Below are 15,844 nucleotides of genomic sequence, written 5' to 3'. Positions count from 1 at the left end.
TCAAACAGTGTTTACAATACTACGAAAAGAAACCTTGGTGTTCACTGCCTAAAGTGTCCTTCTCAGCCCTGTGAGCCATCCCTTCATAATTGCACTGTCATTGCAAGAAATGCACATCAGTTAACACGCGAAATCATAGAAGCCGCTCACATTCTAAAGCTAGGTCAAAATTGTGTTAGCACACCCTCAATAGCCCTGACTAAACGCGAGTTAGAATATCTGAACCAGACGCACAGTAGTTAATGTTTAGGTTTCGGGTACACTTGGCCTTGGTTGTTTTAGGTATTCTGTTTTTAATGCCCTTTTGGTCTTGTAATGCTTTTAATTGTCCTTTTGATTCTTTTGTCCCCTTTTGTCTTTTTTATCGCTCTTAATGCCCCTATTGGATTTTATCGCTCTTAATGCCCCTTTTGGCTTTTATCGCTATTAATGCCCATTTTGGCTTTTATCGCTCTTAATGCCCCTTTTGGCTTTTATCGCTCTTAGTGCCCCTTTTGGCTTTTTTCGATTTTAGTTTATGTATCTTCGGATCATGCCATCTTTAACTGTTTTTTACCTACATGCCTCCCCGTTTTTCGCTTCTTTATTTTTCATACCCCTGCCGTTCTGCCTTGCTTTGACCTATATTTTTATCGTGCGCCTTTTAACTTTGCCTTAGTTGTTTTACGCCACGTGCAAACTGAGCAGTTGTTATCAATTCTTTACGCCCACTTTTCGTACATGTATAATGTGTCACTCTCCAATAAAAACCAGTTGAAGTCAGCGCTGTGTTGTCGTTCTCTCCCTGTGTCCTTGTTTTGAAGTGCGCTAGTTTGATTTTCAACATGAAGCCGGAACTTGTGACCAAAGCATTTCACCCCAAAGAGCCGAGCACCAGGTCGGGGGAAAGCTTGTACCCACTGAAAACCGATAAGTACCCGGTGGCACCAGGGATCGCAACTGGGCCGAATGCGAGGCAGATGCTCTACCACAGGGCCACTACTTCAGAAAGGGGCCACTTTATGCGCTGTTGCCGTGTGAGGCGGATTTATTATTGTCCGATGGCGAAACAAATTACTGTCCCATCGACGCAACTATTTATGAAAAAGGGCCACGTAACGGGCTTTTTCTGCGCAGAGCAGACCTATTGCTGTCTGATGGCGGAACGAATCACTGTCCCATCGGCGCAACTATTTGGGACCTATGCCGAGGGAGAGCTTGTACCCACTGAAAAACCGGTGGCTGCTAGGCGGCATCAGGGATCGAACCTGGTACCTCCCGAAAGTGAGGTGGATGCTCTACCGCAAGGCCTACCACAAGAAGACGGAAAAGCCTCACATTTTTGTCCAGCCCCACAAGGCCCCCAGCTTTCAAGGATGACCAGATGAAGACGCAGAGGACTGGCTTTACATTTTCGTGTGTGTGGCATCAACGACTCAACAAAGTTGAGGCAAGTGTATCTGGCTTGAAAACCGTGAAGTTTCTTCAATACTCGGACACCTTTAACCCGGAGCTTCTGAAGGCCTCTGCATGTGTCATTACAAAAGAAAGAGCGCGATAACAGCTTGAGGGACGAGTTGGTGCAACGTACCTCCTTCAACGTAGGATTGAACTTCCAAACAAGTCCGTCCTTGCTTAAGATGAAGAGATGAAGAGTTTCTTCTGCTGCACTAATCCCAGCCTGACCAAGGAGAGTAAGGTCAACTTCTGGACATGTGGTGTAGAAGACAAACATTTTGCCAGTCTTGTAAGCCAGTCGCCAAGACTGTGGCGGAACTCTGCCAGGAAGCAGTGAGTATAGAAAAGACCTTGGAAACAAGGAACCGTCAGTACAACTAGCAACTATAAGTCCCCACAAGCCACTATGACGCCCCACTTACATGTGGAGGTAATCTGCGGGAATTTATCCGCATTATAGTCCGTGAAAAATATGGCTGCTCTTGGATGTTGTCTTCGAAGAAGTTCAGCATAAGCTTAGCTCTAAGTAATCATCGATTGCAGCTGAGCCAAAGCCCGAGCCAAGAACTAAGCCGATGCAGTACGCCGTCCTGCACCCAGGCACCACCGTCCAAGCCCCAGTCGAAGCAAGCAAGCTGCTCCTGAATGTCGCCCCTTGGACTAAGCTTACAAACGACCCTCAAGCCCCAGGAAGTGCAACATCGAGAGGACTATGAATTGCCCACTATACTTCCACTGCTGTGAGGCCAGCCACATTTTACACCACTGCCTGCACAGATGCATTGGCTTATGCGGCTTCGCTATCGATGCCCCATCACAAGAAATCCAGGGGAGATAATGCAGTCAAGCCGTCTGTCCTGCTCCCCATCGCCATTCAGGGCCCACTTTGCGTCGCTGGGCCAAAGCTATGTGTGAGGAAAGTCAGCTAATCTTCATAGAGGAACTAATGAGCACAACTTTTCGAGGTAAACCTGCTACACGGTGAACTAACGAATATCCTCTGCCGGCAACAAAACAGTGACAAAGCTGCAACATTTACAATGCTTCTGCACAAGACGACAACATTGCCAATGACTTGACCAGACCTCAAACTGTCAACGTCGCTCAGCGAAATGACAATTGTGGGCCTTAGCCATGACCTGAGTACACGAAGAAGCCGAGATTGGACACCGAAGCCAACGTGCAATGCAAGGGCACAAAACAGTGATCTTGAAGGGACTATCGACGGCTGCTCGGTTGCTGCCTTAGTGGACACTGGAGTCATCAGTGGTATTTTGTCATTATTACATGATATTGTCGTGAAGAACTTCACAGCGAAAAGAACCGCATAGCTTCTTGTGCCCCAAAACCTCAGACAGCAAGTTATGCAGGCATTGCACGATGAACCGACAGTAGGGCATCTCAAGTTTGCGCGCACGTTGCAAGGAGAAATATTGTAACGCTACTGACAATGACATATTGGGAGCCAGATGAAAAGGAAGAAGAGAAATAAGGAAGAGGCAGTGGCGTTTGGAGCTAGTTGGCCTCATCTTTTCTGCTCCCTTCTGCATTGTAAAAAAAAACACCTCTTGACTATTTCATCGTAACAACTTTCATCATATTTCATCATTATAGCGAGAGACAAATTCAGACCTTTGGGCATTGAGCATTGACAAAGTCGGGTTGGCGGAATGCAAAGGCAGATATCAAAGCTGCGGCTTGAGGAGCTTTGGAGAAAGGCAGCGCTGCAATCATGTGTGGTGGTGAGAAAGCCGGCCCTATAGGGAGACTGTGGCCAGAGACTTCAGCAGATTCATGCTGGGGAAGTGGGTTCAGGGTATATATCCTCGCACGATTTGCCAGATATTTGACGGAAAATCCAGTAGGGCATGGTCATCAAGGCCGGCCATGGTAGACACTTTGGCCAGCCGTCCAAACTTTAGCACAATACGATGTGTTTTGCGGGCTTGAAACGGACGGATGTGTCTAATGACATCGGAGACAGTGTCAAGGCTATATTTGGGAATCAAGAACTTGTACACGTCTTCCGCTATTCTTTTCAAGAGGTGGCCTCAGGCATGTTTGATTGACACGTTTGCATAATCGGAGGATTTCTTCAGTATATAGGTGGTGCAAGTTTCACCAGGCATTTGAGGTGTTTGGGTCTGCTCAGCCTGCTTTTCGCCTGGAACAGAGTCGCCAAAAACGCTCTGTGGCAAACCATTTCTAAGTCAAGCTGTCCTCGTTCTCAAACCAAATCATCGCCGTATGAGTTAGAAAGAAAATAACATTGGTTAGCCTGGTGACCAGTTGTATCGACTAACTTCTCAACGTCCTCACTCTCTTCTCCCACAAACGACCATGGTTCCACATATGGCTGAGGCGGAACAGGGCTGAGGGGGGCAGGCTATAGCCAGCTTGGCTTCCGGCACTGCGGAGTGCACGGTTAGAGTTGGTTGCATGCTCCCTGATGGCCAGAAGCGATGGCAGTCTAGCAAGGTGGCGATTACGGCGAAGCTCCAGTTGCTCTTGCAGTGCTGTTGGTAGTAGAAGTTGTTACGATGAAATAGTCAAGAGGTGTTATTTACATGGGAGTACGCTTTTGCAGGCTAGTTGGTGCCTAAGCATTCTGGTTTTATTGCGCAAAAAACATGACACAAAAGGAACGAGGTAGACAGGACAGTCCTGTCTACCTCATTCCTTTTGTGTCGTGTTTTTGTGTGAAAAAAACCAGAATGTTTATTTACAATGCAGATGGGAGTCACTTAGAACAGGAGCGACCTTTGAACCAATACAGATGCCTGATTTCTGGGCATACACGGCACTATCAAATTCAACAAACATAAAGCCTGTCCATAAAGCATAAAGCCAGCCGTCGCCTCCGAGGCCTACAACCCTAGTTCGAACCACTGTCTACCCCGCACCTCCACCAAATGTCACCAACACACGTAGCAAGCAGAACAACCGAGCTGGCCCTTTTTAATCAAGCGAAAACGCGAGAGAGACGAGGATGACGCTTAGCCACGTGTCAAGACATTCGGCCACTTGGTGGTGCCAGAAGATGGTCAGCGGTGTGGCAATATGCGAGTTAGCCTTAATGAACAACTAACTAGGCTAGCAAATGCAGGATTTCCTGTTCACATCATATTAAGAACATGTGATAAATTGATCAAAAAAGTGAAAGTTGTGCGCAGGTTCATGGGAGCAGGAGAGGGCTGGACAGAGAGATGCAAAAAGATATGTGGGCCTGCCATATGTGCATGGTCTGTCACACAATTTGAGAAATGTGGCCAGAAGGAAAAAAAAACCACGGCACCCGTTCTGTTTGCTAATTTTGCTCTTTGTCCTATCCTTTAGCGCTGGTTATTCATCATTTCACCACACCAACTTGCCCAGATGTCTTTTTCAGGGGGATTATATGTGAGGTCGACATAGCACGCTAATTCGAAATATCCCCATTCCACTATATAAAGACGGGTGGTGCTCACATGTAGTTGGCCAGGTTGTGCTCTTTCTGGACGTGTGTGTCGAATCCATGGGGCACCCGATCGAAGTAGTCCTTGCCAATGCCACAGATGAAGCAATTTGACTGCAAAGGAGATGGCCAGGAAATAGTCAGTTTAGGCAAAGGAATTTGTAGTTTTGCCAAAGCTGGGAAAACCGGTGGCAATAACACCCTGATTTTGAGAGGGTAACATCACTGGGTATCAATCTGTGTGAACAGGAACAATTTAATTTGTGTATTATTTAACTTTTATTCAGTGGAGATAAAACAGTTTATTATTTAGCACTATACTGTGCAACTAAAATGCATTTTCTGCTTTTGGAGCGACGTGAAGAACGCTTGACTGCTGCCAGTTGGCATCTGCTCTGAACTGAATCATTTTAAAGAGAAAGCAAATCATCGCACCATGTGCACATGTTCTGAGCCCTCCCTACAGAGCAGCCAGTGTTCTGGTGACCCACCTCCATGTCATCGACCACACTCTGCAGCTGGTCTCTGAGCTCTCCAAAGGCATCAATGATCAGACCTGCAACAGAATGGCCGAGCTCATTCACATCATGCCACACACAGTGAGGAAAGGAAAACAAGAACACCGCAGCAACATCTTATTTGAGCATAAGGAGAGCGATTCAAATGTGACAGAAAGAAGACACAGTATATGAAAGAGCACTGAACCTTAGTTTGCAAGCTGAGCCAATGTTTCGACAAGTGGACTTGTGAACTAAGGCTGCCCCTCTATCCTGGTTCAGAGCTCTTTCAAATGCGGCAAGAAATTTTAGAAATGCTTTTTCCACTCTGTGAGTTTATTCTTGTAGTAAGCATTTAAATAATATTCTACCTATAAAATTTCAGTCACTGCTAAAAGCAAAGATGGCTTATGAAAATATCAGCTGCAAATCGCACTTTTGTAAACATATTCTGGACACAAGATAATGTGCAATTTTAAAATTCTTGAATGAGCCCAATTTGGAGGTACAGAGTTTGACTTGCAACTGGGCTTTCCTTTGCATGGTCGGCAAAACGTCAAAGTTTTGTTCTTCAGCTGAGGCTGCATAAAGCGAACCTGCTTTTCTAAGCCTGCCCACACTCACCCTGGATGATGGCCAGCAGGATGACGATGACAAAGAAGAAGAAAGTGATGTCAAAGATGATGCGGTACACCTCGTATTCGTCCCCATCAGGAGGCTCGATCTCGTCACCTGTTGGAAAAAGTGGGAAAGGTGCAATGCCACAAAGATGGTAAAAAATGAAGTCTGAACCTGTCTCCCTATCCACTCTTCTTAACAGGTGGCCATTAACACATATTTTTTTTGGCAGCAAAAGACATAGTTCTTGCTGGGATATCTTCATTTGAAGCTTTCTGAAAAGCTTCTTTCCAGCCGCACTGACCCAAACCCAGTTTTTGCCTGTGACACCAGGGGCAGGAAATAATGCAGACCATGACGAGAATGTGGACGGTGAGAAGTGTGGTCTAGCAACAGCCAAAGTAAAATCTACCAATGCTTGAAGCCATGCCTTTGTTTCCCCCAGCTTGACAACAAAGGTGTCACAGCCTGTCCACACTTCCAAACAACGTTTTCGAGGGCTGAGATGGCTGAAGTAGCAGGACATAGTGAATGGCCAACAAAGCAGCAGTAACGGCAGCAAGCGAAGCTACAGCTGTGGCACAAGTTTTTTTTTTTCATTTCCTTCACTGTTGTGGTTAATGTAGACCAACAAAGCTGTCCTTTGTTTACACCTGCAAATGACTGGCGCATGCATGCACTTCGTAGGGTGCATGCGAAGCTGAATTATGTGTGCAGCACCAAACTTGCGCATTCTGAGCTGTCCTGTTGAAGACATTGGTGATGGCCCCAACAGCCAGCAAAAATATTCAACATAGGCAACCCAAAGAGGAGAGCAGTATTTGTCCACAGTTGATGGAGCTCATTTTAATTCACAAGTAATGTCAACTAACCACGGCCGTTTAGTCATAATTTATGAAATGGTGTAGACACACTCACCGATTCCGCCACCTGCTCTGACGCCTTTGTACAGGTGGAACACAAAGCACTGAAAAGAGACAAATATGTGCCTGAGATCAAGGAGCGCTTCCCCAAAAACAATAAAAAAATAAAAAAATAATAAATAAAAAAAAAACTGCCGGCATTGACCAGTATTTATTGTTCTCACCATAGCAAATGGTGCTGCTTCCTTTCAGTACGGCTTCTCCAAACATGATAAAAAAACAAGTTCCGAGATAATTTGGCAATGCTTCAGTGCAGCTCTGAAGGGCTAAACACATTTAGGCATATTTTGGGCTTCCAAGAACCTGTTCTATCGACAGGTGCCGTGCATGCACATTTGTGAATTATGGTAATACCGACTGCATCTTGGAGGGTGTCAGTGGAGCACAATGTTTAAAGGCCAGCCGGCGGGAGTGCACTGTTTCCTGCTAGATGAACCAAAACGATGCACAAACTGCTGAAGAGGGGCGCACTATGCACACCTGCAAACCGGCACCAAAGCTCTAGAACGAGACAAAGGCGAGGATGGCAGGGGAGCTTCAGATGGGGAGACAGGCGAGCTCAAGAGATCTAGATGGTTGAGTCAGTGAAGCTGGACCGCAACTGTAACAAATGGAATGCCAGCTGAGCATCCAAGAAGCCTGAGGCTAATTTGCTGCCGTTAGCACTTTATGCAAAGATGCGTCCACAGCCACCGTTAAATCCAAGCAGCGCAGTTTTGAGATCATATCATCATCATCATCAGCCGGATTATACCCACTGCAGGGCGAAGGCCTCTCCCATATTTCTTCACTTAACCCGGTTCTGTGCTAGCTGCATCCACTTGACCCCTGCGAACTTCTTAATCTCATCCGCCCACCTAACTTTCTGCCGCCCCCTGCTACGCTTTCCTTCCCTTGGAATCCAGCTTGTTACCCCCAGCGACCATCGGTTATCCTCTCTTCGCATTACATGTCCTGCCCATGTCTATTTCTTCTTCTTAATTTCCACTAGAATGTCGGTAATTTGAGTTATTTCTCTGAACCACTCTGCACGCTTTTTATCTCTTAATGTTACCCCTACCATTTTTCGTTCCATAGCCCTCTGGGTTGTCCTCAACTTAAGTAGAACTCTCTTGGTTAGCCTCCACGTTTCAGCCCCATAGGTGAGTACAGGCAAGATGCAACTGTTGTATACTTTCCTCTTGAGCGATACCGGTAAGCTGCTAGTCATAATCTGCGAGTGCTTGCCAAATGCGCTCCATCCCAATCTGATTCTTCTTGTTATTTCCTTTTCATGGTCCGGATCTGCGGTTACTACCTGTCCTAAGTACACATATTCGCCTACTACTTCCAGTATTTCGCTACCTAATGTAAACTGCTGTTCCTTCCCGAGGTTGTGGGGAGATTGTGTCTCCTTGCCTAACACCTTTCTTTATGGGAATTTTGTTACTTCCTTTATGCAGAACTATGGTTGCTGTGCAGCCACTATATATATCTTCCAGCACTTTCACGTACGGCTCGTCTACCCCCTGGTTTCGCAATGCCTGCATCACCGCCGAGGTTTCAACTGAGTCAAATGCTTTTTCGTAATCAATGAATGCTATGTATAAGGGCTGGTTATATTCCGAGCATTTTTCTATCATCTGATTGATGGTATGGATATGATCGATAGTAGAGTACCGTTTCCGAAACCCTGCTTGATCCTCTGCTTGATTGCAGGCTAAGGTTGTCCTGATTCTATTAGCGATTACCTTAGTAAATACCTTATACGTAACAGACAGTAAGCTGATTGGTCTGTAATTTTTAAGGTCCTTAGAGTCCCCTTTCTTGTGAATGAGGATAATGTTTGCATTCTTCCATGGTTCCGGTACCGTCGATGACACCAGGCACTGCGTATACAGGGTGGCCAGTTTTTCTAGCACGATATCCCCCCGTCCTTCAGCAAATCTGTAGTTATCTGATCCTCTCCAGCTGATTTCCCCTTTTTCATAGTTTCTAGTGCTTTCTTGACCTCGTCCTTCATCACTAGTGGAACGTCTGACTGTTTTTCCCTACCGTCAATCTCATTACGGTCCTGACTACTTTGGCTACTGTAGAGATCTGTATAGAACTCCTCGGCTACTTTGACTATCTTGTCCATATTAGTGATGACGATGCCCAATTTCTTCTTTACCGCTTTAAGGCTTCCCCCGTTCTCTACAGCATGCTCAATTTTTTCCATGTTATAGTTCCTTATATCGGCCACCTTGCGCTTATTGATTAGCTTTGATATCTCGGCCAATTCGATCTGGTCTGTTGGATTGGAAGCTTTCATACTCTGGCGTTTCTTAATCAAATCTTTCGTCTCCTTAGACAGCTTACCGGTATCCTCTCTAACTATCCTACCGCCTACTTCTACCGCGCACTCAGTAATGATATCTCTGAAATTATTGTTCCTTGCCTCTAGGGTAATGTCGCCATCCTCAGTTAGAGCTGAATACCTATTCTGTAGCGAGATCCTGAACTCTTCTGCCCTCCCCCTCACCGCTAATTCGTTGATGGGTTTCTTTCTTACTAATCTGCTGCGTTCCTTCTTCAGATTTAGGCTAATTCGGGACCTCACCATACTGTGGCCACTGCATCGCACTTTCCCGATTACCTCTACATCCTGCACAATGGCGGGGGTTGAACACATTATGAAGTCGATTTCATTTTTAGTCTCTCCGTTAGGACTTTTCCATGTCCATTTCCGGTTCTTCCGTTTGCTGAAGAAGGTATTCATGATTCGTAAGTTATTGCGCTCTGCAAACTCAACTAGTAACTCCCCCCTGCTATTCCTAGATCATATAGTGGAACCAAAATCAAGCATCTGGGAACCATAAGGCGAGAAGTGACTCTGAGTGATCATACTTCTACACAGGATTTCTTCATTGCATGTAAGGGATCTTGAGCATTCAATTTCACAGTATTCACAAAGCATGTACTTGCGTGCTGGTTGAAAAACAGAAAAGAGTGGCTGTGGTCCCTTACATGTATACTGTAAATTACGAGCGCTGCGACGGAGAACAACAACGAGAGAGTAAAGACAAGGACAGGCGCTTCTTTGTCTTTACTTTCTTTCGCTTGTCTTTACTTTGTTGTTCTCCGTCGCAGCGCTCGTAATTTCCAATCATGTACCAACTAGCTCAACTTTCCGTATTAATGCATACTGTGTCTCATAATTTGAAACGAATAGCAAAACGGGTAGACGTTTCAGTTGTTTTTTCAGCCCCAGAGAAGTTAGACAGGCTATGCAAATGAAACAGTCGAAAACAAAACCCGCCTGTTGCATGTAAAAAGAAACATCAAGTGCCTTTTGTAGAGTGCAAAGAAGGAGTCGTTTATCAGATTCCAGTCTCGTGCGGACAAACGGGTTGCTGCTTGAATGGTCGCCTTCGTGAACATAATCGCAATGTTAAAAATAAAGATGATGGACAACTAGTAGCACATTGTAGCACCTGCAAAGATTGTATGCCACTCCTTGACAAGTGTTTCGTTGTCGGGAAAAGTAAGGATAGGCGCACCCGAGAAATAATCGAAGCGGAAAAGATAGCCAGATTAGGAAGTGCATGCGTGAGTACCCCCTCTGTTTATCTTTCAAAAAAAGAAATAGATTACCTTCGTTCGCGTTGATTCCGTGCATGACTTGTGAGATCACGACGATGTACTGTGTATATATAGAGGTGCCGTTTTTCCAAATAAGGTTGTTGGAAATTAGCGCTGTGTGTGTCCTCTCGTTCTCTTTCCCTTGTCTTGTGTGCGCTACAGCTTGGAAGTATGAACCAACAAGCCCAAATTTCGGCATTATTTTTTGCTTGTTATGGCATACCGATGGAACTTCTCTCAGACAATGATTCACAGTTTTCAAGCAGGGAATTCGCCGCGTTTTCATGCGCCTATAATTTCAAGCACATAACCTTAAGTACGGGATTCCTGAGTTCGAACGGTCTAGCCAAAAAGGGGATGCAGGTGGTAAAGAGACTGCTGAAAAAAACAATTGAAGCAAAACAGGATTTCTGGTTTGCATTGCTGACTTACAGGACCTCTCCTTTGGAGTGTGGATGGACGCCAACACCTCCACGGCCGCAGAATGCGGACAGTGCTGCCTGACTACTGATTTGGACCAAATCACGAAGTCATCAAGCATCGATGGTTTCAAACGTCCACGCAGCCGTTGACACCGCTCAACAAAGAGTTGTCGTGTGCATCCAAAGCAATTCATGGGCCTCCAAAGCACGGGTACTGAAACCGTCAACGCACCGAAGGTCCGACCATGTGGTTACACAGGAGGAGCATTCCATTCGGCCTAACCGTAAACACCTACTGCCGACTGGGGAAGCCTTCAAACGCAACTTCAGTCTCGAACCACACTTGGAGCCGGAGTTCTCGAGCTCTACTCCGCACTATGTGCCAGCTAACAGTACCACAGCAGCCACCACCAGCAGGCAATGCTATCACAAACATGGACAAGATAGTCGAAGTAGCCGAGGAGTTTCATACTGATCTCTAAAGTACCCTAAGTAGTCAGGACAATAATGGGATTGGTGGTAGGGAAAAGCAGTCAGATGTCCCACCAGTGACAAAGGATGAGGTTAAGAAAGCATTAGAAACTATGAAAAGAGGGAAAGCAGCTAAAGAGTATCAGATAACTATAGATTTGTTGAAGTACGGGGGGATATCGAGTTAGAAAAACTGGCCACCCTGTATACGCAGTGCCTGGTGCCATCGATGGTACCCGAAATCATAGAACGCTAACATTATCTTAATTCATAAGAAAAGGGAAGCTAAGGACCTGAAAAATTACAGACCAATCAGCTTACTGTTTGTTACAAATGAGGTATTTACTAAGGTAACCGCTAATAGAATCAGGAGAACCTTAGACTGCAGTCAAAGATCAAGCAAGTTTTTGGAAACAGTGCTCTACTATCGATAATATTCATACCATCAACCAGGTGATAGAAAAATGTTTGGAATATACCCATCCTTTATTCACATACATTACATACATAGCATTCATTGATTATGAAAAAGCATTTGACTCAGGAGAAACTTTGGCGGTCATGCAGGCATTGCGAAATTAGGGTGTAGACGAGGCGCACCTGAAAGTGCTGGAAAATATATATAGTGGCTGTATAGGAATAATAGTTCTGCACAGAGTAACAAAATTCCTATAAAGAAGGTGTTAGGCAAGGAGACACAATCTCCCCACTACTATTCACAGGAAGTATTCAGAGACTTGGAATGGGAGCAGTTAGGGATAAGGGTATATGGAGAATACCTCAGTAATCTGCGATTTGCTGATGACATTGCCTTGCTAAGCAACTGTGGGGATGAACTGCAAATAATGATTGACGACCAATACAGGAAAAGTAGAAAGGTAGGCTTGAAAATCAATATGCAGAAGACTAAGTAATGTTCAACAGCCTCGGGAAGGAACACATTAGGTAGCGAAGTACTGGAAGTAGTAGGCGATGTCTACTTAGGACGGGTAGTAACCGCAGATCTGGACCATGAAAGGGAAATACTAACAAGAAAATTAAGATTGGGCTGGAGCACAATTGGCAAGTATCGAAAGAATATGACTAAAAGCTTACTGATATCGCTCAAGAATAGTTGCATCGGGTGAGATGCAACTATTCTATGGGGCTCAAACGTGGAGGCTAATAAAAAGGTTCTACTTAAGTTGAGGACAACGCAGAGGGCAAAATGGTAGGTGTAATGTTAAGAAATAGGAAGCGTACAGCATGGATCAGAGAATAACTCGAGTTAATGACATTCTCGTGGAAATCAAGAAGTAGAGATGGGCAGGGCACAAAGTTCAAAGAGAGAATAACCGATGGTTGCTTAGAGGTAACATGATTTCTTCCAAGGGAAGGAAAGGGTAGCATAGGGCAGCAGAAAGTTAGGGTCAAGTGGATGCGGCTAGCACAGGACCAGGCTAATTGGAGAAATATGGTCGAGGCCTTCGCCCAGCAGTGGATATAGTCCGGCTCATGATGATGATGAGTCAGTGCTCGTCTTTCGTTTGTCTTCATTTGTTTCGGGCTGTTCTTTGGCCTTAAAGTACTTGGCAGATATGATGAAAAAGGTACATAAGTGTGAGAAGTAAAATACAAGAGTGAAAATAAACAATAATGCATAAAATAATTCTATTTTGAGCTCTATTACAAGCTGCATGCATACAGAGCACTGGTGCCAAATTTCATAGGCATAGCTCTTATTACTTTGTGTAGAACAGCGCGAAAAACACGACAGGGACGAACGAAGACAACAAGACGAGCGCTGACTTTCAACTGACAAGTTTATTGCATGCCTGCATCCATATATATGAACACGTTCACACAATAAACGAAACAAGAACAACTAAACAAACACCGAAAAGTGTAAGAATGCAATCGAACCATGTGTCATCCAGATTTTCACAACGCATCATTTTCTCGTGTTCATAAATCTTACTTCACGTTCCGATAAAGCTATAGACGGGCTGCTGATACAAGTTTCCTTTATCCTGTTGATTTCTTTTGCTTCTAAAATCTCCCGTACTGTCTGGTCATTATGCCGATTGATTATTTTTGCTTCCTGTAGAAATGGCTGGCAAGCGTCGCTTTTACAGTCCCTGCAGTGTATGCCCATAGTTTCTTTTACCGTACCAAAAACATTATTGTGATGCTCCATTAGTCTTTCATTAATACAACGCCCCGTCTGTCCGATATAATGTTTTCCACAAGACAGTGGAACAGAGTATACAACCCCCTTCTGGCAACCCACATAAGGGTCTTTGTGTTTTATGGTACAGCCCTGACCTATGCCTCTCGTACTATTAACTTTTTTACACATTTTCCCTAATTTATCTGGAGCCGAAAGGACAACTTTTACACCTGCCCGATTTCCTATACGTTTGAGTCTATGCGAGAGGTTATGGATATACGGAATGACCACTATCTTTTCTTTAATCCGCTGGTTCGTGGATACGCTCTCCAGGCTCGCCTGAGAAGATTTTATACTTGATAAAATAGTCTCCGCTACCGATACCAACAACTGCTTGGGATATCCTGCGTTTTGAAGCCGTCGAGTTTGATACATGAAGCTATCTTTAATAGAATGGATGCATGATTTCCTTAAAGCATTAATATAGCATGATTTCACAACGCTACGTTTCACTAATTTTGAATGTGAAGATTCGAAGGAAAGCAACGGCTTGCTGGCGCGTGGCTCATATGTCCAACACGTGTGATTAGGCTCAATTTTCAGTTTTAGATCTAGAAACCTGATAATATTGTCCTGCGGCCATTCACTCGTTAATTTTAGTGGATTCAAGACATCGCGAAATTTTCTTTCTATATCTGACTTAACGGTTGCGAAGTTATCACTATCATAGTCTAACAGGACTAAAAAATCATCTACATACCGAAAGCATCCTAAAACATTCGAGTCATCCAAAGTTCGTTTTAGCGTTCGATCTTTTTCCGCCAGTAATAGATTGCTTAACACAGGAGCTATGCATGACCCTATGCAAACCCCTTGTTTTTGCAGGTAGGTGTCAGGTCATGCATAGCTCCTGTGTTAAGCAATCTATTACTGGCGGAAAAAGATCGAACGCTAAAACGAACTTTGGATGACTCGAATGTTTTAGGATGCTTTCGGTATGTAGATGATTTTTTAGTCCTGTTAGACTATGATAGTGATAACTTCGCAACCGTTAAGTCAGATATAGAAAGAAAATTTCGCGATGTCTTGAATCCACTAAAATTAACGAGTGAATGGCCGCAGGACAATATTATCAGGTTTCTAGATCTAAAACTGAAAATTGAGCCTAATCACACGTGTTGGACATATGAGCCACGCGCCAGCAAGCCGTTGCTTTCCTTCGAATCTTCACATTCAAAATTAGTGAAACGTAGCGTTGTGAAATCATGCTATATTAATGCTTTAAGGAAATCATGCATCCATTCTATTAAAGATAGCTTCATGTATCAAACTCGACGGCTTCAAAACGCAGGATATCCCAAGCAGTTGTTGGTATCGGTAGCGGAGACTATTTTATCAAGTATAAAATCTTCTCAGGCGAGCCTGGAGAGCGTATCCACGAACCAGCGGATTAAAGAAAAGATAGTGGTCATTCCGTATATCCATAACCTCTCGCATAGACTCAAACGTATAGGAAATCGGGCAGGTGTAAAAGTTGTCCTTTCGGCTCCAGATAAATTAGGGAAAATGTGTAAAAAAGTTAATAGTACGAGAGGCATAGGTCAGGGCTGTACCATAAAACACAAAGACCCTTATGTGGGTTGCCAGAAGGGGGTTGTATACTCTGTTCCACTGTCTTGTGGAAAACATTATATCGGACAGACGGGGCGTTGTATTAATGAAAGACTAATGGAGCATCACAATAATGTTTTTGGTACGGTAAAAGAAACTATGGGCATACACTGCAGGGACTGTAAAAGCGACGCTTGCCAGCCATTTCTACAGGAAGCAAAAATAATCAATCGGCATAATGACCAGACAGTACGGGAGATTTTAGAAGCAAAAGAAATCAACAGGATAAAGGAAACTTGTATCAGCAGCCCGTCTATAGCTTTATCGGAACGTGAAGTAAGATTTATGAACACGAGAAAATGATGCGTTGTGAAAATCTGGATGACACATGGTTCGATTGCATTCTTACACTTTTCGGTGTTTGTTTAGTTGTTCTTGTTTCGTTTATTGTGTGAACGTGTTCATATATATGGATGCAGGCATGCAATAAACTTGTCAGTTGAAAGTCAGCGCTCGTCTTGTTGTCTTCGTTCGTCCCTGTCGTGTTTTTCGCGCTGTTCTACACAATGAATTACCAACATGCCCAAGCTTCTGTTTTAACGTCGTTCACCTCTTATTACTCTAAAGCCAATCAGCCTCACCATTGAGAGATTATATAT

At 44.3% G+C, this 15,844-nt stretch overlaps 1 protein-coding gene across 1 annotated transcript in view; it reads right to left on the bottom strand.

Moving 5' to 3' along the window:
• Positions 1-15,844, bottom strand: part of RyR (Ryanodine receptor) — a 1,181,579-nt gene that overhangs the window by 13,095 nt on the left and 1,152,640 nt on the right. Inside the window, exons 124-127 of the mRNA XM_084584752.1 lie at positions 6,925-6,973; positions 6,013-6,120; positions 5,383-5,447; positions 4,905-5,005 (exon numbers count right to left, since the gene is read on the bottom strand). Of these exons, the coding sequence (XP_084440878.1) occupies positions 4,905-5,005; positions 5,383-5,447; positions 6,013-6,120; positions 6,925-6,973 (323 nt within the window). The remainder of the gene's footprint in view (positions 1-4,904; positions 5,006-5,382; positions 5,448-6,012; positions 6,121-6,924; positions 6,974-15,844) is intronic.

Source organism: Amblyomma maculatum, chromosome 11 (genome assembly GCF_055883805.1).
Source record: "Amblyomma maculatum isolate TAMU_Amacu chromosome 11, ASM5588380v1, whole genome shotgun sequence".
NCBI classification, from domain to species: Eukaryota; Metazoa; Arthropoda; class Arachnida; order Ixodida; family Ixodidae; genus Amblyomma; species Amblyomma maculatum.
The sequence above is the reverse complement of the archived record's forward strand: the minus strand, read 5'-3'. Positions and strand labels throughout refer to the sequence as shown.